At 36.1% G+C, this 24,649-nt stretch overlaps 4 protein-coding genes across 8 annotated transcripts in view; 2 read left to right on the forward strand and 2 right to left on the reverse strand.

Moving 5' to 3' along the window:
- Positions 1 to 994, reverse strand: part of Pkc53E (Protein C kinase 53E) — a 70,357-nt gene extending 69,363 nt beyond the window's left edge. For all 5 annotated transcript variants that reach the window (XM_089596983.1, XM_023390465.2, XM_014359938.3 and 2 more), the window contains exon 1: positions 355 to 994. In XM_089596983.1, coding sequence (XP_089453109.1) covers positions 355 to 548 — 194 coding nt within the window. In that variant the 5' untranslated portion in view covers positions 549 to 994. The remainder of the gene's footprint in view (positions 1 to 354) is intronic.
- Positions 995 to 7,801: 6,807 nt separating this feature from the next.
- Positions 7,802 to 9,362, forward strand: LOC106642680 (UPAR/Ly6 domain-containing protein cold). The gene is made up of 4 exons (XM_023390443.2): positions 7,802 to 7,958; positions 8,052 to 8,171; positions 8,442 to 8,620; positions 8,999 to 9,362. The coding sequence occupies exons 1-4, from the start codon at positions 7,910 to 7,912 to the stop codon at positions 9,065 to 9,067; spliced, it is 417 nt and encodes a 138-aa protein (XP_023246211.2). The 5' UTR covers positions 7,802 to 7,909; the 3' UTR covers positions 9,068 to 9,362.
- A 3,711-nt stretch (positions 9,363 to 13,073) lies between these two features.
- Positions 13,074 to 18,791, forward strand: LOC106642899 (cationic amino acid transporter 2). Its single transcript, XM_014357825.3, has 11 exons — positions 13,074 to 13,372; positions 14,604 to 14,850; positions 15,798 to 16,082; positions 16,175 to 16,279; positions 16,359 to 16,743; positions 16,855 to 16,994; positions 17,140 to 17,242; positions 17,314 to 17,462; positions 17,550 to 17,716; positions 17,820 to 17,928; positions 17,994 to 18,791. Exons 1-11 carry the CDS (start codon positions 13,349 to 13,351, stop codon positions 18,095 to 18,097), a joined length of 1,818 nt encoding a protein of 605 aa, XP_014213311.3. The 5' UTR covers positions 13,074 to 13,348; the 3' UTR covers positions 18,098 to 18,791.
- lds (transcription termination factor lodestar) lies at positions 17,793 to 24,094 on the reverse strand. Its single transcript, XM_089596980.1, has 16 exons — positions 24,080 to 24,094; positions 23,126 to 23,349; positions 22,971 to 23,041; positions 22,413 to 22,476; positions 22,247 to 22,338; positions 22,104 to 22,176; positions 21,818 to 22,038; positions 21,366 to 21,746; positions 21,146 to 21,285; positions 20,450 to 21,011; positions 20,251 to 20,379; positions 19,944 to 20,161; positions 19,393 to 19,885; positions 18,800 to 19,311; positions 18,490 to 18,689; positions 17,793 to 18,415 (listed from the first exon to the last, which is right to left on the reverse strand). Exons 2-16 carry the CDS (start codon positions 23,272 to 23,274, stop codon positions 18,274 to 18,276), a joined length of 3,447 nt encoding a protein of 1,148 aa, XP_089453106.1. The 5' UTR covers positions 23,275 to 23,349; positions 24,080 to 24,094; the 3' UTR covers positions 17,793 to 18,273.
- Positions 24,095 to 24,649: the final 555 nt, after the last annotated feature.

A 24,649-nucleotide genomic window follows, 5' to 3' on the forward strand; every position in this document is an offset into this window, starting at 1 on the left:
CCACGAAAAGCTCGGCAAATTCCTGAAGCGCCAAATAGATCGACGCAAGCTCCCTCGATGTTGTATATGCAAAAAAAAAAAAAAAAAAAAAAAAGAAATTAATTGTCCCAGCCAGTGGTACTCGTGAAGAACGAGCACGTTGCGCTGTTGGCCGATGACGCATCGGGTGTGTATGTATATATTATATACCTATACACGTGAAACAGCATGTGTCCCGTCGGGCGGGCAAAAAAGCGCGCGCGTTTACGAAAGATCGCGCAGAAAGAATAATCCTTAGCCCATGTTTTTCATCGAACAAACAAACGGGAGAAGAAACAAAAAAAAGAGAAAAAAGAGCCAAGCACCGAGACTCACCATATGAAATCCTTGCAGTGGCTGCAGAAGGTCGGCTGCCTGAAGAACCGGGGCATGAACTTGTGGTTCTTGACGATGTAGACATTCTTCTTTTTGAGGGCGCCCTTACGACCGCGCAGCTTCTTCGCGAAGGCGGTGCTCGCGTCGTTCGGCCCCAAAGAGTCCTCCTGGTTGTTTTCCTCGTTGTTTGCCATGGCTGTACCCCGATCCGACCCCTCGACAATGCGACTCCTCTACTTCCTTTCTGCTCTTTCTCCCCGAGCCAACAGGGGAGCGACTATCCTTCCTCCCCCCGAGCCGAAACCCGCTCGTTTGTTTCCCTCGCACTGACAACCGCGATAAGGTAGAGCACACCCGGAGAGCGGAAGCTACTGCGAGAGAGGTCGATCGCACGGGCACACTTTTCGATACACCACCTCCTCCCGAATCTTTTTGATTTAGCGCAGGAGTTTTCCCCTCGACAAGGAAACAAACAAACAACCAGCAACTGTACAATGACGTATACAATTCGCCAAGATATTACGTGCGCATACACCCGTCAAAGCTGTGGTTGTACGGTCGAGCGAGAGAAAACCTCGGGGACACGCGTGCGTGCTCCGCGCGATCGGCTGGCACACAAGCCCTCTACTACCGCTGATACGCTGCGAACTCTCCGTTGCTGCTGCTTCGAGACTATAATATATGCTTCGCGTGTGCGCGTCTCTCTGTGTGTGTATATTTCTGCTCCCCCTACCAAGCGAGCTTTCGCCTCGACTCTGATGTGTGCGTGCGTGCCACCCCACCGCCCGGTGCTATCATCTCTCTCTCTCTCTCTCTCTCTCTCTCTCTCCGAGTATGTACATATATGTATATATGTATATAACGTAGCATCCCGGTCGCGCTGCTTCGACTCGCCCGCGGCTCCCTACTCTCCTCGTGGTGTCCCTTCTTGCCCCCGTTCCCCTGCAGCTCGACCTACTCCCCCGTATCTCGTGTGTGTATGTACCTGGTGCTCCAGTAGCCCAACCCAGCCAGCTGGACGGCCTTACCAGATCTGCGTATGAGTGGGTGTACTACCACCGCCAACTGAATCATATCGCATATATATATGTACACACTAGGTGCGTACCATGTACATGTAGATACGGCTACACCTGCACCGCAGTTAGAAAAAGAGAGCTTGCGCCAGCCGCGTTGCTGTGTACGTGAGGCTTTTATACATATACTCCCACACGAGTGCGATATGGTTGCGAGGTAGTCTCTGGCGTCGCGGATAAATTTAGATATTCTCGGCGCGCGTTTGTATGAGTGCACCGACGGCAAGACGATTTGGATTCAAAGCACGAGATACACCAACGGCGAGCTTTATTTTACAAAATTGGCCAATGGGGTGGTGGGTACCCAACGCCGATACCAACCGAGCGAAAAAAAAAATGTGGGTGTATGTACAACGTTTACAAGAGTGCACGTGTATGTTTATGTATGTACGTGCAACAGCTACTGCTCAGCCAGCATCGCGCACCCAACGGATGTATATCGACATCTCTCGGGTCAGGAGGAGGAAAAGGTGCACACTGACATAGGCACAAGAGATGAAGGGTAGAAAAGCGCCCTGAGGGGGAGCTTGCGACGAGCCCTCCCTCCAGCCTAACCCGAGCTTGCAGCAGCGTAAGTATGTGGTGCATCTCTCTCTCTTTTTTTTTTTTCAAACCTGAATTTAACCCACACCTCGATTTTCGCCGCTCATTTTGTTTACTTTTCTCCCATATACTACCGGAGTAGACTTGTTGTCTGCATTTTTTTCAATAAAAACCGGTGGAGCTTTGCAGTTAAATCAACGAACTCGGTGGCTCTTTTAATCAGAGTCGCACAACTTGCAAGCTCGCGCACCAAGCCGCACCCCCTCTGAGTGGTGCGCGGAAAATCAAACGGCTGGTGCGCGCAAGTCGGGTCGAGAGGTGAATGATAAATAGAGCGAGTCCCCGGGAAGAAAAGCTCGAGCGAGGATACAGTATGTACGAGCATCGCTTTTTCTTTTTTTTTTTTTTTTTCAATCGACGAGATAGTTTTTGTTTTCGGGGACCATTGAACCGAGTTTTTTTCCAATTGAGCGGGACTTTTGTGGTGATTATACGGGAGTAGAAGTACGACTATACAGTGCTTTTACGAAGTTTGTGATCATACTGGATTATGATATATTATTTCGGGGGTTGATTGCCCGACCGGTACACGGGTCAGCATTTAGCATCACGAAACTTTTGGTCGGATTAATGGGGCTTATTACTTGGGTATTACCGATGTACCTTTGTTTTAGAAACGTTAAATTTGGCTATTTTTTTTTTTTTTTTTTTTTTTTTATTTGTTGCATTGATACGATTGGTGACATGACTAAAATAATCATTATTCGAATTTCGATATGAGTGGTTGTTAACCATTAACAAATACAGGTAGAGAACTTGATACTATTTAAAAGAAAAAAATTTTATAAAATAAATTATCCCCTGGAAAACGTTTGATTAAAGCAACTTTAATGATGTATTTATACGTTGTAGGTCCAATAGTGAGCCAATATTTGTAACAGATTTATTAACTTTTAAGACTTACAAAGTTTACTTTTTTTCGTACAGCTTCGAAATCATCAAATTAATTATTTCAACTGGTGTATTTCATTGAACTTAAATAAAGTAATGACTTAAAATAATAAAGAAAATAATTTCATTAGATTAATGCATCAAATGGTATTAAAAATTTAAACAATATTAAAACGTACACGGTACCACAGTTCCTCCACTTGTCATTTACGAGGTCATTAATTAACAACAACAAACTACTAGTGTAGTTAAGATAAAATAAAAATAAAGTAAAAATTATACAAAAAACAGAGTCTTTTTTCGGAATTTAAATAATTACCCACTCAGCTCCGATTAATGCTTTTTAGCAAAAAAGGTTGATATTCTGAGACAGCGTTTCTTGTTCAATTAATATTTTCCATTATTCATAGTTTTTTTTTGTTTTTTTTCAACACGTACAAAATAATTCATTGCTCCGAATATCTAGGGTTGCACTGTCGGAGTAGATAAGTGTCTTCGTTCAGCTCAATTTTTCATCAAATCGTTCGAATTTATTTTTTTTTGTAATTTCTCAATAAAGTCTGCTGTCGAAAACTCATCAAAAGCGATGTGTTGCACGTTTCCCGTGTATCATGGGATTTTCAAACAAAATTTCAACAATTAGCATGCAATGATTATTTTCAATCAAATAATTGAATTCCGCTACGAGTTTGATACGGATATTGAGCTTTTGAAGTTTGTAAAATTAACAGCAGCTGTAGAAACAAGAGCCATTGATATTTTTGCGAATACTGTATGTAACAGAGAAACGCAATTTTTTATTGAAATACTTTTACGTTTTCCGAGTGCGACCATGTTTTTTTTCATTTTCAAAATGAAATATAAGAATGTAATAATAAAAATCCTGTAGATGTGTGTACAAAGTACTTGTAGAAATAAGAGAAAGTGAGATGCAACACACAAATCAACAATTTTTTGTAGGTACGTTGCCTCTTAAAAAAAAAAAAAAAAAATATTTCCCTAAACTTCAGAGTTTTGGAGGATGAAACTTGTCAATGTTTCGATTTTTGGTTTCATGAAGCAATCAATAAATATCCTTGAAATTGATGAATTCTCATTGCAATACAAAATCAACAAACCCCATTTTTCACATTTAAAAACAATTTTTCCCTCGAGCATCGCCCACACTGCGACCCTCTATAGTTCTTTTCAAAGTCGTATCAGTGGGTAAAGCTCCATCGCTGTGTATGACTATCCGTGTAATATGAGGCCGCGTAGCGGATGAGTGACTCGAGGCCAGTCCAAACACACTCACACGTGTGTTGTATGCATAATATGCACTCGGCCGAGGATAATCAAGAATTTACGCGAGCTTTTTCCTCCTCGACCTCGACACCTAAGACTCTGTGAGAATCCACGATCCCATTGACGACGACAAGAGAGAGAGAGAGAGAAAAGCGATAACGTCAGAAAGGGTACCCTCGGGAAAAAAAGAAAAAAAAGGAGGACGAAGGTCTCGGTTAAGCACAGCCGCTCTCCAAGGGGATGAAAGCCCGAGCCTTCAAACGAGACTCAAGCTCCGAGCAAGGATGCAAGCGCCTTGATGAATCGTGTCCGTATAGCAAAAAAAAAGACGTTCTCCACATCCATCATTGGTGTGCACGAGTTATTCGCGAGGAAGATAATATTCTCACGGTACGCGCGCGCGTATATGGTTGATTAAAAATAACTGCACTCGAGAAGGGAAAATACAATCAATCGAAAATGGTTGGGGGATATTTTTCTCGGCGAAGGAGTATCGATCAGCTCCAACTTCTCGGAGCGCCGTAACTCTTTTCCTCGAGCGAGAAGTTAATTAACGCGAGAAGAAAACAAATACGCCTCTATACGTTGGGTTGCTCTTGCGATACCCAACTTATACTTACTCGAGCTTTCGTTAATTTGCAAAATTAATAATAAAGGGTTTAATTAATAACCAGGCCACCGGGTGCAGTTCACGTAGAATCAATGTTCATGCGGGGGTATAATTTCGGATGATCAACTTCGAAAGCTTCGTGTCAGCGGGGGAATCGCCCCCCTTTGGGGGTTACAAGGTAAGATCTCTCGCTTTCGGCACAATGAAAAACTCCCTCGGCGAGAAAAGAAGGACAGCTCTGCCCCCTGTTGCTCTCTCTCTCTCTCTCTCTCTCCGAAGAAGCCGGGGTGGCAATCGAATGAAAGGGAGAAAACGAGATAAGCAGGGTGGGAAAAAAACCCCGTGGTGGTAAACGATTTGGGGTCACGCTATGCGCCTAGATAAACAGCACAAAGTGTGATGTGTAGCGGGAGGGCCTCGACGTCCCATATATAGCCTCTCGAGGGTAGTGAGCGCGCTCTATTTACACGCCTATTTTTAATTAATGAAGCGCGATCGGGCTGGAATCGTATGGGCACGTGTTTGGAAATAAAGGGGAGGGATGAAAAGAGTCGCATGCACAGAAAGTGATGCCGGGTGGAAGATAAATGAGGCACGCAGTCCGTAAAAGGGATATCCAAGGGTGGGGTAGAGCTTTTTGCGTGCAATCATAATAATAACACGTGATATCGGCAAGCTTTTTTTTGCTCATTTGTACAATACGTTTTGAAGCTCCAGATTTTTCTATTTGCTCGCTGGGAGCTTGCGTGTGTCCGCTCGCGCGTCCCTCTCTTCTTTTTACCGTGTAGGATGGGATGCTTCTCTTGCTGCCCTGTAAAAGTGAGAGAATAGGCAGGTAACTAAGCGAAATCTTAGATGAGGTTGAATATATTTTTAATCGGTGATAAAGGGATTTTTTTTTTGCGTGGCTACCTTTTTACGTGTTTAAGTTCGCCTACAACATCTACACTCGACATTGTTATCATCAATATTGTTATTATTTTACTGGCAAAATGATTTATAAATATTAATAGAAAAATGAAAAAATGCATGAAATATTGAAGAATGGTTAGAAATAAATAAATGTTGACATTATCGCAGGACCATAAGTTCATGATAACTGGCTAATGGCGATTTATGTTGCTTTTACTTTATCATTGTGCATAAACTCGGTGGTGAGATAAAGAGCTTACAAAAGAAATTACATATTTCAGAATGTTAAATTTTATCAAGGTTGTAATTACTGTAGATAACACAATTGTGAAAACTAACGCATAGGAGAAATACTGCTACGTATCGTATATATTATACCTATATATTAAAGGTACGAATATAAGATTTAGGAAAATCTTGAAAAATAATGGCAAAGTCATAAAAAGTGTAGCTAAATTAATGGCATGGAGTACAATAACCTTTGAAGTTTGATCCATCTTAATAAAATAATACGACGATTAAAGCACAACAGAGCCATCGAAAAAAAATACTAAAATCAATGTGATGTTCAAGTAATACAGCGTAATAATGGCACAGATGTAAGCGTTAAAAGAAAGGCGCAGCAATTAGACGTGCGCTTGATTCGGCACTGACGACCTCTGGGTTGCCGCACATGCGTTAAACAACCACCTGCAAGCATTATATATACTGGCTGAGACACACAGTACCCAAACGTCTTTTCTTCTTCCCCACAAATGCTTGCAAACCAGCTGTTTTAACATTGACATCGTGTATTAGCGATGATGGATTTGATTAAAGTGGAATATTCCAAATCTGGCGTAGGTGATTTTACGTATACATTTCTCGCGATGAAAGTTAATGAAGAGGAAATTCCGACTCTATATAGTAGTAAACAAATTGATTAAAAATCAAATTGCACAACTCTTTACTTAAAAAACTCTGTTTTTACAAGCTCGCTATATCCTCGTTAAGGATTTCTTGATTTGTTGTGTTTATTGAGTGACAGATTGTAAAATGCGAATCCAAAAACGTCACAAAAATCACAAGCAATAGTAATAAACTATTTAAAACTAACAATAGCAATTAAATCAATTTTTTGTAATGGTATATTAAACAGAAGCTTAAATAATGATAGTTCGTATGATTTACTTAATTTTGCAGAAGTTAGATTCACAGAAATGAAATAACTGTAATTGAAAAAAAAACTGAAATTCCGGCAGAAGAATAGCAAATACAAGCAACGAAAACCACGTAAAGTGACTGACATCGTGTGCGCTAAAATGCGTATGTATAGAGAATATACCATTGCATGATTGTTACTGAAGTCTAAACAATTATTCTAGTCGATAAGTCTATAGGTAATTAATTTTAAGACAGCTAGGTCATATTCCAAGTATGCCGTTTGTAGCTATTAATTATTAAAAATTTTGCGTTGAAATACCAGAGGATTACAATCGCAAGGAATAAATGTACTCTGTAAGCTTTTTACCTGATCGAGATGCCGTTTTTAAATTAAATTATAATTTATGTACCCTGTAATTTATCAAAATTTTGCACCAATAACTAATTTGTTGTAGTTATACCCAGCATAAATTTGCAATAAAATACAGTTTACAAATATTGTAACAGATGTAATTTTAAATTATGAAATTTGCACAAAAAAGAATAAGAAGTATTAATAATTACGTGATGATTAGATTGATTGCTTTGTTTCAGCTAAACATTTGCTTTTTAAAACAATGAGATAGAATCTTTGGCATAACTAAAATACGAAAGTCCGTTGTTTCACTAATAATTTTTTATGTTGTATTGTTGTAGAATATGCTGTATACGTGAGTACTTTTTAAATAAAACGTTGAGAAATATGCAAATATTATTATAAAAGTAATCTTTCTTTGCAGCATTTTCATCGTCTTTTTGTGTCTTTCAATTCCTCCTGGTTTCATCGACACGCTCAGTCTAACCAATCAGGGATTCTAATAAAAGAAGAGAGATGGTAAGACGGTAAGTACCTATATACAGTCGAGATATTGTGTGCGTCACGCTCTCGTCTGTGTATGTTCTCCCATTCTATACGAGTGTATATGCTTTCCAAAGTTTCCCTCTCGACGGTACTCCAAAACATTCTGCTCCGAAATACGCGATAAACAATAGTAAAATGAAGCTGTGGTCTCTAGCTCTTCTGCTAGCAACGTTTTTTTCGATTGGTAAAAAATTCGTTTTCTCATTTTCTTTTTCGATTTATTAAAGATTATTTATTTGTCCTAGTTTATATTCACTCCAACCGATTTTGTTTTTAGGCAACGCCCTAGAATGCCACGTTTGTACAAACCAAGAGGGAAATGTGGCAAAGTGTTTAAACACTGTTATGACGTGCGAACAGGGAGAAGACACCTGTTTAACAATCATAAGATGGGGCAGTAAGTAAAGCTTTTTAAATCCCGTGCTATGTTTATAAAAGTGAGGTTAGATATTGAACGCCAAGTGAGTAATAATGCTCAGTTTTTTCAAGAATTTTTAAATTTTTGTTGAGCTTACTTTTTCATTTGTTTATCTGATATCTGATTGAAGATTGGTACACAAAATTATATATTAATTATGAACATGCTCAAGCAACAAGTCGATTTATAAAGATTTTTCGAGTAATACTTTATACTATGCATTTGTAAAGCAATATTTATTTTTTTTAGGTACACCTTACTGGGTTCCAGAAGCGAAGAAACAAAAATATGTATCAAAACGTTGTTCATCAAAAAAAGAATGTGAAAAAATTAGAAGAAATAACATGCCTGATTGTTCACACGTTGGGTATCTAGATTGGCAGTGTTCTGATTGCTGTCAAGGAGACAAATGCAACTATTACATTATTGTAAGTAATTTTAATATTTAAAAATTTAAAAATTGTTATTGTAAAATTTTTCTATTTTTTCACAGTAAAGTAAAGTGTATGACTTAAAATTTTCATTTGAAAAATCTTTATCAAAGTTTTATAATGATAAATATTTTTTTTATTACATAAACAAATCTTATCATTAATGAAGCTTAGCATTTTATTATTCAACTAATAACATTCAACAGAGAGCGGAAATTTTTAGCATAATTAAGAAATATCGCATTCAATCTTAAAAACTTCATTAAATGAAAATAAGATATAGCTTTGATTTGTGATCAGATTCGTCATGAATAAAATAAAATAATTTTTCAGTCATCAACGATTAAAAGTGTAGTATGTATTTGTTTTTTTCAGTCTGGCTCAAGCAAAATTGGTGTGATGTCATTGCTGTTACCATTGTATGCATTATGGAAATTACAATGAGGTACAATTGAATTATTTTCAAAATTTATAATGTCGCCACGTTCTCTTCAGTAGAGATCTAAAAAAAAGCTCTAAAAAAAATCGAAAGTTCGATTTTTAGCCTTAATTAACGCCTTGAATGTTCTAAACATGATATAGATATATTTACGCTTATTATAATAGAATCGTTGCATTAAATTTTCTGTTTTAATATGGTTGACATAAAATTTAGTGCAACGTTTGAAATTTAATGATATACATTTTAGACATCGTAAGTTTTATTATTTGTAACGAGTCCATTTTTTAAAGTAAAAAACTAATTACGTAACACGAAAAAGCGGGTTTCGTTGTTATCAAAAATAACCTGCACTAAAACAAAATATTTACTTTACTGTATTTTTTATTAAACTGTTATGACTATTTTTTTTTATAAAGTTTCGTCTTGGTTTGGAGCAGTTACATCTAGTTATGTCCACAACTATTTGGTGCAAATAGAAAATCTTTAGATAAAAAAAAATTGGTCACATATCCCTTAATTGTTTTCAATTTCAAATGTATCCGCAAACTGCGAGTGAAGACACTATTTGTGTACTCGTCACTATAGAATCAAATTATTTATCAATTGAATACATTTCAAGGAGGACAAAGTCACTCGAAAAAAAAATAAATAAATAAGATGAAAATGTCTAAATTTAATACTATACATTCGGAATCCATAGCAATTTGCTTTATCAATGATTCGGCGATAAACGGTCTAAATTAGTATTAGTATGTCTCGAATTATAACTAAAACATAAGAAATTGTAACATAACTTCAAATACTGTGAGACCCTTGTATTATTGTCTAAATTTATTACAAGTCTCATTGGAATTTAAGTTATCGTATAGTAAACAAATATTGTTAAATTCCGTCCATTTTAATTAAGTTAAGATTACCTTAATGTAAAAGAGAATTCTCTGTTTACTAAAAAATATTAACTAAAAGAATCTCATCTGTACATTTTTAAAATGTATATAGTAAACTGAAAAAATCTCTTGAATTACTTCGTAAGCACGACTACAACAATCCGTCCAATTGTTTTTATACAAAGATTTTATATGTTATAGATAAATGTATATGTACAAAATACTATAAACAAAAGTTACAATAAAATCGTTGTAAACAAATGAAAACTAGTAATGTTTACCTCCTTATATTATGTGCCAGATAAGCTTAAACAAGCATTGATATAAATGACTAATATTTTTTTTCTTAATACCGTATTATTCTTCACAAATGCAGATAAAACTCGAACAAACACAGTATGTGTACTAACAGACGAGTGTCCGAGAGCTTCATAAAAAAGAATGCAACGATTGATTGGTGCATATGTCAAGGAGGCAGAGAAGAAAGCAACACCGAGGAGGAGGAGGAATATACAGATAAATAAAGCACATGGACAATACCATCCAGTCGCGCAAGCATCAGCAGGTACAGTTTATCTGTGACGCGAGTCAGTAGGTACTTAGATGCGCGATTGTGATTACAACTGTCCCACAATGCACAAAGCCATTGACTCGATAGCTTCGCGCTTTTTTCTTATTCTACTATTTACAACTTGCAGTAATTCAATTTTTCAGTGCGTTTGTACAAATTTTTCTGTTTTCTTTTGGTGATCAAAGTAGTGTTAAGTGTTGAACATTTTTTATTTTAAATTGAACTTTTAAGTAAGTGAACAGAGCTTCAAAAAAAATTTGTAATCTTTAGAAAAAACAAAATACTCGAGAACTGACGCTTATAATAATAAAATTATTACATCGACGATTTAAACAAATACATCGAATAAAATTTTTAATGACAATATTATATATATTGTAATATATTATAAACATTATATTATATTTTATGTAATTTTTTTTATCTTATTTGTTAAATTTTATTTCTCAAAGAATCGTTATGAGTCAATTAGAATCAATTTTTCTCTAAGACCTACATTTTGTCATTAATTACGGATAGTCTCACGATAAAATGCATTGCTTATCGAAATCTATAGACAAATGATAAGAAAAAACTTTCTCAATAGTCATTATTTTAATTCTTTAGATAAAGATAAACCCTGAAAGAGATTATACTGATTAAGGAAGACACAATAATAAGATAATTTATGATAATCGAGACACTGCGGAATCAGAGTATAGTGTTAACGTAGTTCAAGCTTGACATCACGTATTTCAATTTCTTTTGTATTGCGTAAAATCGAAATTAATCTAATTTTCAATTATCTCGTCCCATATATGATTTAAAAAAAAAAAATTTTTTTTTCAATTCTATAAATACGAATTTAGCAACGAACTCCCCCAGTGAATATTTGTTGTTTGTAAGTGTGCTTATAAAAGTAAAAAATTTTCTGCACTAAAAATGATTGAACACATCCTATATTACATGAAACGATTTTTTCGACATTAAAAAATATTTATAAAAATAAATGTATACTTTGAAACCGTGGCAAAATGTAAGAACTGTAAATTTAACTGTAGTAAACAATAAAAAAAACCTGATTTGTTAGACAAAAGATTCCACACAAAACAAAATTTCAAAGAAATAACAAGCAACAAGTTTTTGAAAATACATTAGAAAATCAATTTAACTTAAACAAAATGTTACTATTGAAATAAAAAACTTTTGTTATTAAGCTATAACCGTCATCTTCCATTTAAATTTTATTAAATAATGTCAAATTTTAAATAGTTAAAAAGCAAATAAAAATTATTTTTTAATCGAAAGATACATTATTACTTAAGAATAAGTATTTTTTTCTCAAAATCATTTTAATTATCAAGGTAAAAAAATGTCATACACTTTTATAAATTTGAAAAATAATACGTTACTCTTGATTCTATTTTCAATTCGAAAAATTATATCATACGAACTACTTTCATTGAATCGTGTCAAGTATCAATTGCATTCACACACAATGTGTAACGTCGAATGATCAATTTAATGATTCTAAGAATTCGCAACGACTTAATTAGATTAAAACTTTGAGATATTGAGTAATATTAATTAAAAACTTATATTAGGTGTATGTTTTATTTTTAAATGGTATGAAACTGATATATTTTATTTAATGTACATTTTTACTTGAAATTTTATATAAAATATTATAAACTCGTATTAAGTAGCTAAAGCTGTTACTTTAACTTGAGAAAAAAAATAAAAAAACTGTAAGCTAATATAACATCAAGAGTGAAACTAACATTTTGAAGTAGAATCGAGAGTACGCTTCAAAGATCAGTCCAAATCAAAGATACACCAATAGAAGCGCGATAATTTCCAATTTAAAAATTGAACGGGTCACTAAGTTCTCTCCTACATCCATCCTATTATTCGTACTGTATTTTATTTTGGAACTTGTGTAACGAAAAGCAGGAAATTTTAGTAGAAATCCTTTTTTTTTTCTTCATCATAATTCGTCATGAAATCGGAGAAAACATTCTTATAATTGTTAAATGTATTTTTATTAACAAAACACATATTTACAACAAATTATGGTCCTTCAGAAAGGAAATTTGTCTCGAGTGAATGAATTTTAGTTTTCTTGAATACACTTCTTCCAATTTTGAAACGACTAAAGTTATATGATAACATGAATAATCATACACGTAAATTCTAGGCCTAGATTAAATTTGTGAAACACACGTACTAATATTAATTCAAATATTGCAGTATTGCCTTGTTTTCTACAATTTTTTTTCACCCCAAGTTTTTAAAGTCTGTCTTTCCAGTTGAAACGGAGAGATAAACTCTTACTCACTGCGTGCCTGTTGTCGTGTTCGCCAAGGGAGCCCTAAAATTCGCTGAAATACGTATACACACCTCACGTACTTATAAATATATCATAGGAAAGTACTATCTACTTTGTTGGAGCTGAAAAATTTTGAAAAGTCTCTCTCCCACTACTTTGACACACGCCGCATAGCACGCCCTCTCGATTTCTTTTCTTACGTAGCAACTAAGAGTATACAGTAATACAATCGTGGTGCTCGTGAGAGACTTCAGTCGGACGCTTGTGGATCGTTAGAACGCACGTAAACATACTTATGTACGTGCAAACTATCGTGACGGCTCGATTGGTTTGACTTGCATCATAAATTCTAAAACTTCGTCCTGCAGTTACTGAATACCATCAGTCGTTTTGGTATATTCGATACCACGAGGTGCCACTTCGGTTAACATTTTATTCGTTAAGTACTTCTGTTTGAACAATTTTGTAAAACGTACTTTTGTTGGATCGATAGTTTTGTGATAAACAACTGTCGACAATGGACGTTAATTGGGATAAAGCGGTAAGCCACGTAAATTTATTTTAATGATTAGAATTCAAGGTACGAAATAGATTATTTTAATAACATAAAAATGTACTTTTTAATCACTATTTCAGCAAAATTTGTTTTTAGCCATTACTAACGTACTCGTTTAAAATAAAATTTTTTATCAATACCAAGGAAATCGTACTTGAATTTATCTCGAAAAACATTAAGAAGAAAATTTTTATTAATAAATATGCACAAGTATACATCTAATACGCATCTAATCAAATGGTTTAAAAACAATTTTAAAAAAAGTGAAAGTTGCGTTTGTTTGTACACTACAAATACATAAGCGTAGAGTAAATAGAGAAATAGAGATGTTAATTAAATACGCCCGGAAAATTTAATTTACCTAATTTTCAAATGATTTTATACACTTCGTTAAAAATTATAGTCAACAATCGTATAGGACGCGCCGTGTAAGCGATGGTGAAAATTACCGAATTAATAAGATCATTAAAGATAAAAACATTAGACAGAAAATGCATTAGATGGGTAGTACGTGAAATATCAACTGTTAATTTTGGTGATTTTTAGGTGATTGCATTCACATTTGCCGAAGCTTTAATTTAATTCGACGAGTAACATCAATTAAAAGCACGAGTGTCATTTTAATCGATAATGGGCGCACAAATCACCCGAAATTAACATAGATTAGATTACACGTTGGGACGAGTGAAAAATCAACACAAATTAAAAGGGATACTCTAAGGTTGATGAGTTTTAGAAATTATCGCAACAACCACCTGTTTTCACGCGAATCTGCATCGAATCCCATAAAAGCAGGCAGTCCAAGTGTTGACATTGCGGGACATTCGAATGTCGTCGACGCGAACACGCAAACCTATACCCAAAATCATTTACATTGTCATCCGTAAAATTAAATTAAATATTAGCATCCTCGATCGCTGCACCTAGCCCGATAAGATAACCCGAATCGTACTTTGATGTTTCTTATCCAACATTGTTTTTAATGTATTGAATATCCGAATTTTGAACAGCCTTTGATAACGATGCTTCGTATTGTTGCAATTAAACGACATCGTCACGCCTTTCAAAGCCCCATCAAGAGAGTGACCATAAAGAAAACAATCGAGCGCAGAAAAAAAAAGAAATTCCTCTTAACTTGCAGGAGGAAAAAAAAAGAAGATATTAAGTACCCCTCGATTCATCTTTGTGTATTTTTATGTGAATTTCGCCGACGCAGCTGAATAGGTTGCGAACAATGCGGCTGCAGGGCCTGTACAGAGCGACGACGCGCAAGAAGTGCATAGACGAGCAATCGGACTCGTCGCTGGTGCGATGCTTCTCGGCGCTGGACTTGACGGCCCTCGGGATCGGCTCGAGTCTCGGGGTCGGCGTCTACGTGCTCGTCGGCAACGTCGCCAAGACCATGACCGGACCGGCGGTCATCATATCATTCGCCATAGCCGCTGTCGTCTCCATGATCGCAGGTAAGATTTTTTTTTTCTCTCGCTCGAAGATGGTATTTTTCACGCGCGCGGAAACGACGTGCGCCGAGTTATTCTTCGCGCTCTTGCGATGCGCTTGGCACTATTAATAGGCCCGGGAAACCAAAAGGTATATATCTGACACAGTTTTAGGTAGGCTCGTGCGAGTGGCGAGTCCATATTGAATTTTTCACCGGTAATCCGAGTTTTTTTTGCCAAAGTCTCCCGGTTGGAAAAACTTTGGGAAGTTCCGGGAAATTCGAACCCTTCGGTTAGCTTTAATTTTCGTATCGCTCATTTGACGAATTTCGGTTAATTATTTAACCATACGTGAAAATAATTAAAAACCACCGAGTAGCTTCGTTAGTTGATTTCGGCGTTTTTCGCTTTATTTTCAGAAAAGAGCGGCTAATAGGTTTTTAATCACAATCGGTATCTCGAGTTATTTGAGCATTTGCGAGCTTTTTTCGACGAAAATATTTGTAAAAGTCCAGTGATTTGGCGTTTATTTTGTGAAACGAGTAACTCTCTTCCAAGCACTATACGCGCGTGATTGAAGTTTTCCTAATTGACGCGATAACACTTACTTCAAATAGCCACCAAAAGAGTCCTTTGTGATTGGCCCCTGACAGGGCGAAAACGGCATTTTATGATTAATATTACGGTTTGGTCGCACCAAATCTTCACGAAATTTCATAGTACATCTACCTAAACTACTAAAATGAACAAAACTAAAGAATATCCAAGATTTCATGCGCATTGCGACAACTCGTGCGAAGTGATCACGTTAGTGCGTAAAATTGCATTTTAAGCCCGGCCTGCTTGAGGTACCATTTTTGCAAACTCTTACTAATGTCCATACTAAATGTTCACAGGTGGAAGAAATGAAAAAAAAAGAAAAAAAAAAAAAAAAAAAAAAGCTTAATGCACGAACCATATCTGTTTACCAGGTCTGTGTTACGCGGAATTTGCAGCCCGTGTCCCGAAAGCGGGCTCAGCTTACGTGTACAGCTACGTGACGATCGGCGAGTTCATGGCCTTCGTGATCGGCTGGATCCTGATACTCGAGTACGTCATAGGCTCGGCGAGCGTCGTCAGGGGCCTGAGCAAGTACGTCGACGCGCTCTTGAACAACTCCATGAGCCTCTTGTTCCAAGCAGCCGCCCCGATGAACATATCGCACTTTTCCCAGTACCCCGACTTTTTCGCGTTTGGCGTTACGCTCGTTTTTTCCGGTTGGTACATACAATAACGCACGTGGGCTCGATTAATCCCACATTTCGTACACACACGCAATAACGCCCACGATTTCTCAAACGCTTTTCAGGTGCACTGGCGTGCGGAGCCAAGGAATCGTCCACGGCTAACAACATATTTACCCTGGTCAATCTCAGCGTCGTACTGTTTGTCATAGTGTCAGGAGCAATCAAAGGTGGGTGATCGTTGCAATAGCGAACATAAATACATGGCGCCTATGTGATACATACCTCGGATCTCCGTCGTTTCCACAGCCGATTTTAAGAACTGGAAGATCAAGCCGAACTGCCAGACCGACGTTTGTAGGAAGGAGAAGGGCGAGGGGGGCTTCATGCCCTTCGGCATAGCGGGTGTGATAAGCGGCGCGGCCACGTGCTTCTACGGGTTCATCGGGTTCGACTGCGTGGCGACGACGAGCGAGGAGGCCAAGAACCCCAAGCGCGACATACCGATCGCCATCATCGCCTCGCTGACGGTCGTCTTCCTGGCTTACTTCAGCATATCCACGATCCTGACCACGGTGCTGCCGTATTACGATCAGGACACGGACGCGCCCTTTCCCTACATGTTCAAGGTCATCGGCTGGGACTGGGCCAGATACGTCGTCACGGCTGGTGCCATATGCGCCCTGTGTGCTAGGTAACAAGCATTCTCGACGTCAGGCACTCGCGTTGCAAAACAATGCGATGGATTTTTTATCGGCAATGTAATACGAGAGCTCATTTCTGGTTTTTTTCTTTTCTCCCTCAGTTTGATGGGGTCGATGTATCCGCTGCCGAGGATCATCTACGCCATGGCGTCCGATGGATTGATATTCAAGTCGATGGGCAAGATACACTCGCGCTTTCATACCCCGGTCATTGGCACCCTGTCGTCCGGACTCTTGACTGGTATTGCTATATATTTTCAATCATGTATTCCCTTGTCCTTCCAATGGCTGAAAAAATTAATTTTTTATTACAAGCACGTACTTTTGTGCAGATAAAAGATACGTTTTGATACAAAGGTATTTAACTTTTTTTTTCTTTTCCAAAGGAATTTTAGCGGCAATCTTCGATCTGGATGAGCTAATTGGGTTGATGAACATTGGCGTGTTCATAACGTATTCCATCGTAGCTGCTTGTGTAGTTATACTAAGGTACGTGCATTTCAAGCACTTGGCGCGCACGAGTCTTGGGCGCAAAAATATAACTGCCATATGAATTTCAGGTACGAAGAAAGTAATTCTTTTGAGAAGAAGCAGGACACCGAGTCGTATTCCCTGCTCTCGGTTATGAGTCAACTCGTCAATTTTAAAAGACTGAACTACTCGACCAAGCTCACCTCTAAAATAGTAACTTATTTAGTACCTGTTTACTGTAAGTTGACAACTATACTGTTTCACTCAATTTGTAAACGTGTTTAGTCTTTAAGTTAAATTTTTTGGTCTTTTGTATTTTTTTTAGTTGTCATTTGCTTTGGCGTGAGTTTACTTTACTCGACTTATGATGATGAAATCAAACACGGAAATTTGTTATTCGTGATACCACTGACAGTACTTGCATTTATTCTAGTATCTATTCTATTTTTCATCTATCTACAACCAAAATGTGATAGACACCTTAGTTTTAAGGTAAATTTTACACTTGATCGATAATTTTTAGTATGGAAGATTTCATTGAAAAAATTAATCTCGTTTTGATTGTTTGGTAGTAAATTTTTATTTTGATTTTCAGGTCCCATTTGTTCCTTTCTTACCAGCAATAAGTATATTGTTCAATGTTTATTTAATGGTAAATATTAAGATGCGAACGTGGATTGAATTTTTCGTGTGGATGGCAGCTGGTAAATTCAATAATAAGAATTAACTTAAAATATAGATTTTTAGAATAATATTAACTTAATTTCAGGATTTTGTGTATACTTTTTGTACGGCATTTGGAATAGTAACATGAATACAACGAAGAAAACTGAAAAGGACAATTTCAAAAATGGCGATCTACCAAAGTTCTAAGTATACAACTGTAACGAAGTATTATGTCAAAGTTGCAACTTTTTTATACATAAAAATCGCACGTTTGTATAAAAATGCTTTTTATCCACGCGAGGGAATGCAGTAATAAACTTTACTTAAATAACTTACTTTAAAAACCTAAAAATTGTTAGTTAATAAATATACTTAATTAACATCTAAGAAAACAATAACTTGAGATCATCAAGCGTTAGTTTTGTAGACATTGATTTCGTTCCAGTTAACACATATTCTGCACACTCTAATTTCCTTTCTTGTAATACTCTTATTCTTTCTTCGATTGTATCTTTGCAAAAGAATCTAAAAAACGAAATAGCACATTTAAATCAAGAAAATAATTGCACTTGAGAACAATAAGTAGTTAATTAACTTACTTGTAAATGAAGACATTTTTTTTCTGACCAAATCGATATACGCGATCTTGAGCTTGTGATTCTAATTGTGGATTCCAGTGAAGATCGATAAGAAGCACGTGGTTCGCTCCAACTAGATTTAGACCAACACCACCAGCAGTTAGTGACAAAAATAAAACGTTTACCCCACTACGTGGACTGTTGAATTCATCAACAATTTGCTGAATTATGAAAAAATACAAATTTCAATGTTGAAACATATTTTTTTTTAGTTTTCTATTGTGTGTATTTTTTATGAAAATAAAAACTTTTGTACAAAAATATTCCTTACCTGTCTATCCTTTATTGCGACTTCTCCGGTGAACATTTTATACTTGACATCTTCACAATTTACAAGATTTTGAGCTACCACCTTGAGAAATTCAGTCCATTGCGATACTACTATTAGCTTATCTCCTTTTTCCAAAACTTCCTTAATTTTTTTCAAGACCGCGCGCACTTTGGAACTGCGTCGATTATTGCTAAAAACCGGATTGTTCTTTGTCAAGAGATTAGTTGCAATTTTCGTATCGAGTTTATAATTGGCAGCATCCTCATCGACGCTTTCATCCTCCTTGATCGACATATTCTGAAGTTGCTGCAATATATCCTCGTTCAAGTTTTCCGCATCCTCGATACCGTTCAATTCGGCGTCCATTCGATCTAGCATCTTGTGAATCAAAGCCGGGTGACAACACATCTGCCGCAGTCGCAGTAGTAGAACTAAGATTTCGTGAGACTCGATTTGTTGGGAGTGATGTTGCAGCAGTATTTTTTGAGCCTTGGTAAAATGCGAGACGCTACCTATATTAAACAAATAAATAGTCAGAGTTAGATATTTTCGAAATAAATGATAAAATTAAATTATTAAAAGTCAAAGTGTACCTAAAGACGATTTTTTATCGAATTTTCCTCCATACAATTCTTTCATATGGTGTTTCTCCGCGCGTTGTGCCAAAAATTGAGCAAACAAGTTTTGCGAAAACATTAGAATCTTTTGGTACACCAAGTTTTCGTCACGATCCATCTCGATTTCAATAGTCTCGAAAAACTTTTCAGGCAAGGACTCGAGGGCGCCCTTAGCCATCAGTTCTTTCTTCGTACGACGCAACATCAACGTCTTCATGAGTGTAATCAGTCTCTGCTTGCCAGCATCGTTTTTGTTTTCGACCCACCGTTTCCACACTTGCAGATCATCGAAAGGCGAACACTGCAGAAACTTGAGAATAGCGTACAAGTCTGCCTCTTTGTTTTGTATGGGCGTTCCGGTCAGGGCCCATCTGCGCCTTGCACTTACACCGCACGCTGCTATGCTGGCTTGACTTTTGTGATTTCTTATGATATGAGCTTCATCGAGAATAGCTCTACTCCATTCCATCTGAAAGGACATTGATACATTACTTTGGGAAACTTATTCATACTCATGAAAACCATACTTTGTAAAAACTCGTTTCTTTTGCAGCTTCTCTAACTAAAGTCTGGTACGTCGTTATGACTATGTTGTATTTAGACAATTTTCTTTCGTCCATTTGTCTGTTGCATCCATGAAATACCAAGACTGATAAGAGACCTCTTTTAACGCGTTTTTTCACTTCTGACTCCCACTGATTGATCAAAGAAGCTGGGCATACAACCAAAGTTCCACCGTAGTATCCTAGTTGAAACAAAATAAAAATATCAGACCACAAAATTACCGAGTGTGTCGCAAATAAACTTTTGTCAAAATCTCAATTCAAAACGTACTTTTGTGTAACTTTCGCGGATACCAGTCGTCATCACTACTGGAATCGCTATCTCTTTCTTTGTCAGTATCCACATTGGCCAAAACCAATGATATCATTGTTAAAGTCTTTCCCAAACCCATATCATCAGCTATTAGGACAAAAAATATGTATATTATATCATCTCGGGTTTAAGAGTAAATCTCAACAATGTATCCTACCAAGAATTCCACCCTTTGGCTTTTGATTTTCTCTCCACTTCATCCAAGCTAATGCATGTTGTTGATGAGCCATCAAAGGAATATTCAAACCTTTAGGATCTTTATCTCTTTGGTCTTCCGAAGGACGTGATGTTAAAGAACCGTGAAGTAGCTCCAATCTTTGATTAGTTAGTGACTGTTGTTTGTTTAAAGTTTCCAAAGCCTGTTTTCCGAGGTCTTTGGTATCGAAATTTGTCTTAGGTACATTGGGGATATCTTTGACGTCAAAATCTTCAAACTTATTATGATAGTCAGACTCAGACGTTTTCCAATTTTCATCTTTTATTTTAATGTTCTTTTTATCATCAAGTGCTGAATCTCCCGGTGACCAGTTAGAAGAAGATGCAGGTTCTGATTTTATTTTTGGGGTTGACGAGTTTCTTATTTTTGACATGGATTTGCGCTCCACTTTTTCTAACTCAGCTTTTAAAGGCGCTAGTTTACTTTGGAGACCCTTAATTTCCTGATACACTTTTTCTCCTTTATCAGGTAATTTTTGAATATCAATAGACTTGGTAAATTTCTAATAAAAAGAATAAGAGAAAACATATGTATTATATATATATATATATATATATATATATATATATATATATATATATATATTAGTCAATAAATAAATATCCACTTCGTAAAAAAATGTTTTCTATACTTTACATTCAGTTTGTCAAGTTTTTCCTGTAAAGAATTGATTTTCAGCATTAACATTTCTTTTTTCTGAGCTAGAATGGGATCCCCGTTACTGGTTCCAATCTCTTGTTTTGCAAAAGCAACAGCATCTTTATCCATTTCACTTTCTGATAATAAGCATTCAATAAATGAACAAATCCATATTTATTGATTATTTCCTTAACATGAGAACTCAAATCAAAAATACCTGAAGTACTAGTAGAAAGAACGATAATGGCACTATTCATGTTTTCGTTTTTAACTGGTAATTTAATTTCATCATTAGTTAGATCCACAGGATTGTTATCCTCAAAAAGTCTTCTTTTAGTTTCTTCGATTGAACCAATGGAGCTTGTAGCTCTAGATCTAACGTTCAGATTTGTTGATGAATCTGAAGAATCATCAAGTAAATCTGTGAAGTTAAGTTGCTCTGATGCCTTCTTTTGATGGACACTTGAACGTCTACTCAAATTTTGAAAATTCAAGGATTTTTTTTTAGCCGATACATTTTTTCTTGTACTCATATTATTTGGAATTGGTGTATTTTCCTTATCACCAGAGCTTTCACTTGAGTTGTGATGACTGTTTTCTGATTATAAAGCATAATTTCTATATAGTGTATTGATACACATGTTCAAAAAATATGGTACAAAAATTTACCATCATCTGAAGAATCTCCATTAATTTTGTGATCGGTATGATCTCTGGTACTTTTGTTATTAAATTCTACCATTTCTTGATCATCAGACTCCTCAGTATAATTCATAGACTTGCCTGTAACATCTTTACCGTTAACTTCATTCATTTCTTTATCACTGTCTTCACTGATTAATTCAGAATCGGACTTTTTGTATGATACACTTGACTGATTGACTGAAATACTAATAAATTAAAAATTTACAAATATTGAAAAAATGGTCGTGTTTTAAAAATTTATTAGAAATACTTTTCTGCTTCAGAATCAGAAATGGTTACAACTCTTCGAAGTCTTTTTTTTGATTTACGATTTACAGGAGTACCTAAAAAAATTCATAAATACAGATAAAAATTCCAATTTTTTTTTATAATGTTAGGTATTGGCTTACTTACGCTTATTTCCTGGCGTAAATGGCGATTCTGGATTATCATAAATGGAACGTCTTTTTAAATTAGGGTTTTTTCTAGGTTTTATCTCTGGTGAACTATGATTATTAAAATTAATTTTATAAAATTAAAAACTAATACACAAAAGTATGTAAATATAAAAGCAGAATACCTGTCTGAATCCGATGAAATTTCGATTGAGACTTTGTGACTAGCATTAAAAAACTCCATGTCCTCTAAAAAAGGTTTCAAGATAACGAACTATAGTTTTTTAATGTATTAATGACAAAATAGTTAAAACTATTTTCAAGTCATGAAGAAGAGTTACAAAAATTTAATTTTACAATTGCACTAAGTATGAAACGTTTGACAAGAGTAAGAACAACATAAGATTACAATAATATTTGTCTCAGAAAATATCCTATTGATTTCTCGATCCAACTTATGTCTTCTAGTCTTGTATAATCTATTATTTTATTAGGTACCTGCACCACTAGTACTAAGATGAAATTTTTAAAATACATTACTACTAAAATTTCAGTTTTTTATCAGCTATTTTTAAAAATGTTCTGAAAATTATCAGAAAAGTGACGTTTTCATTAACGTAATAGTCAACATAATAAATTGCCTTTGAGAGAGATTTGTTAAAACAGTGGTTTAAGTAACAAATTTGTTTAAAAATTCAATGGTAAAGTAAATAAAAAACATTCTTGAATACTTGGGTAAGTACCTTCCTCCGAGTTGACAGTTCCGCTGTCACTGCTGCGCCTGTTGGGACTTGAGTCCTTCAACATTAGATGACTGTAAATAAACAATCAAACCAACAGTTAAAAAACCAGCCAAATTCAATCACGTTCTCAGAGCTGAATAATGAAATGGTCTTACCTTTCCTCTCCATCCTCGGACTCGGATTCCCCGATGACGCGAGTGTCCATCGGCGTCGTCCTCCTGGAATTGACATTAAGCCTCGGAGTTTCATCGTTACACGACTGGTCGTCACTGTCATCGACGTAAATCGAATCCTCGGCACTCATCTTTCTATTAAGTATTTTTTTTTCAATTCTTCACAAACGCAAATTCACAAAAAGTGCCCCTTTCATTTGACACGACTGTAATATGTTTTGGTCATTAGCGTGCTGCAGCACGTGATTTTCCACTTCTTAAATCTGAGTTCAAGCACGTACTTAACACGTATATACACCTATACTGATAACTCTTTGCTTGTTATTGCATGTAAATGAAAAACCGCAACTGTTATAATGCCCAATAACCCTTAATGCAGTTCTTGTAATTGAGACGTTAACTTGAATCTTGACGCTTTATTTACTTCATAATTACAAACTGAATAACATTTGTTATGCACGATCAAAAACGATATAATATTATGAACATTGAACCGGACCCTTTGCCATGCGTCGGAGTGTCGGTTACGTATATTTTTCAAACTTTTCACTGATTTTTATTGGATACAAGTTTCTACGGAAGCCCGCGATCACGACATCTACATAAAAACGCAGAAGCGCGCGCACAAACAAGAAACAAGTATGAGTGCACAACAATCATCAGGGCTATCAGGGTGCCTGGCCCTGTACATGGAAGACCTGCCGTTTGTCAACTTCCCGTCAAAACTCTCTGGTCTCATGAGAGTGAGAGAGAGAGGTTCATCACGTGACCACATTTAACCTCTCTCTCACTCTCATGAGACCAGAGAGCTTTGACGGGAAGTTGCCAAACAGCAGGTCTTCCATGTACAGGCACCCTCAACATCATCAATTCATCAGTGATTCATCACGTATTCACGTGTACGACTTCTACCGACGGTAGTAGACTACCAATTACCATCTGTAAGCGAAGTTATGTGTAGTAATTATAGTAATCACTACTAAGTAGTGCCATATGGTCGATTTTATTAAACCATGTAAGTAGATCTATACTTTTGGAGGTCGATTTTCGGAAGAAAGATAAATTGTAAACTTGCCGCAGATAGCACAGACCAGATTAAATTTTTATTTTCTCTCTATGAGATTATTTGCGGCTGGTTTTTGATTAATAAAGTGACTTTACTGTAGATAGCAATAATTATTTGGATAAGCGCCATCTAGCGGTCTTTGTTTTTTGGCCAAAAGTGGCTCCTAAAATTCTGAATCAGAGCAATCAGGATTACAGCCATTTAGTCAATTATAAACCAGCCGCAACTCATCTTGTAGCTATAACATGAAAAAATAACGATACGCTTGTTTTTGGCGGCAAGTTAACAATCTATCTTTTACTCAAAAATTTATCTTTAAAAGTATAAACACATAGAAGGTCGGTTTTTGGTAGAAAATAAATTTTTAACTTGCCGCCAAAAACACATGTATCGTTATTTTTTCATTTTATAGCTTCACCATGAGTTGCGGCTGGTTTATA

This window comes from Copidosoma floridanum, unplaced genomic scaffold, assembly GCF_036245765.1.
Source record: "Copidosoma floridanum isolate Cflo_tuat_1 unplaced genomic scaffold, Cflo_Japanese_pri ptg000030l, whole genome shotgun sequence".
In the NCBI taxonomy this organism is placed as follows: Eukaryota; Metazoa; Arthropoda; class Insecta; order Hymenoptera; family Encyrtidae; genus Copidosoma; species Copidosoma floridanum.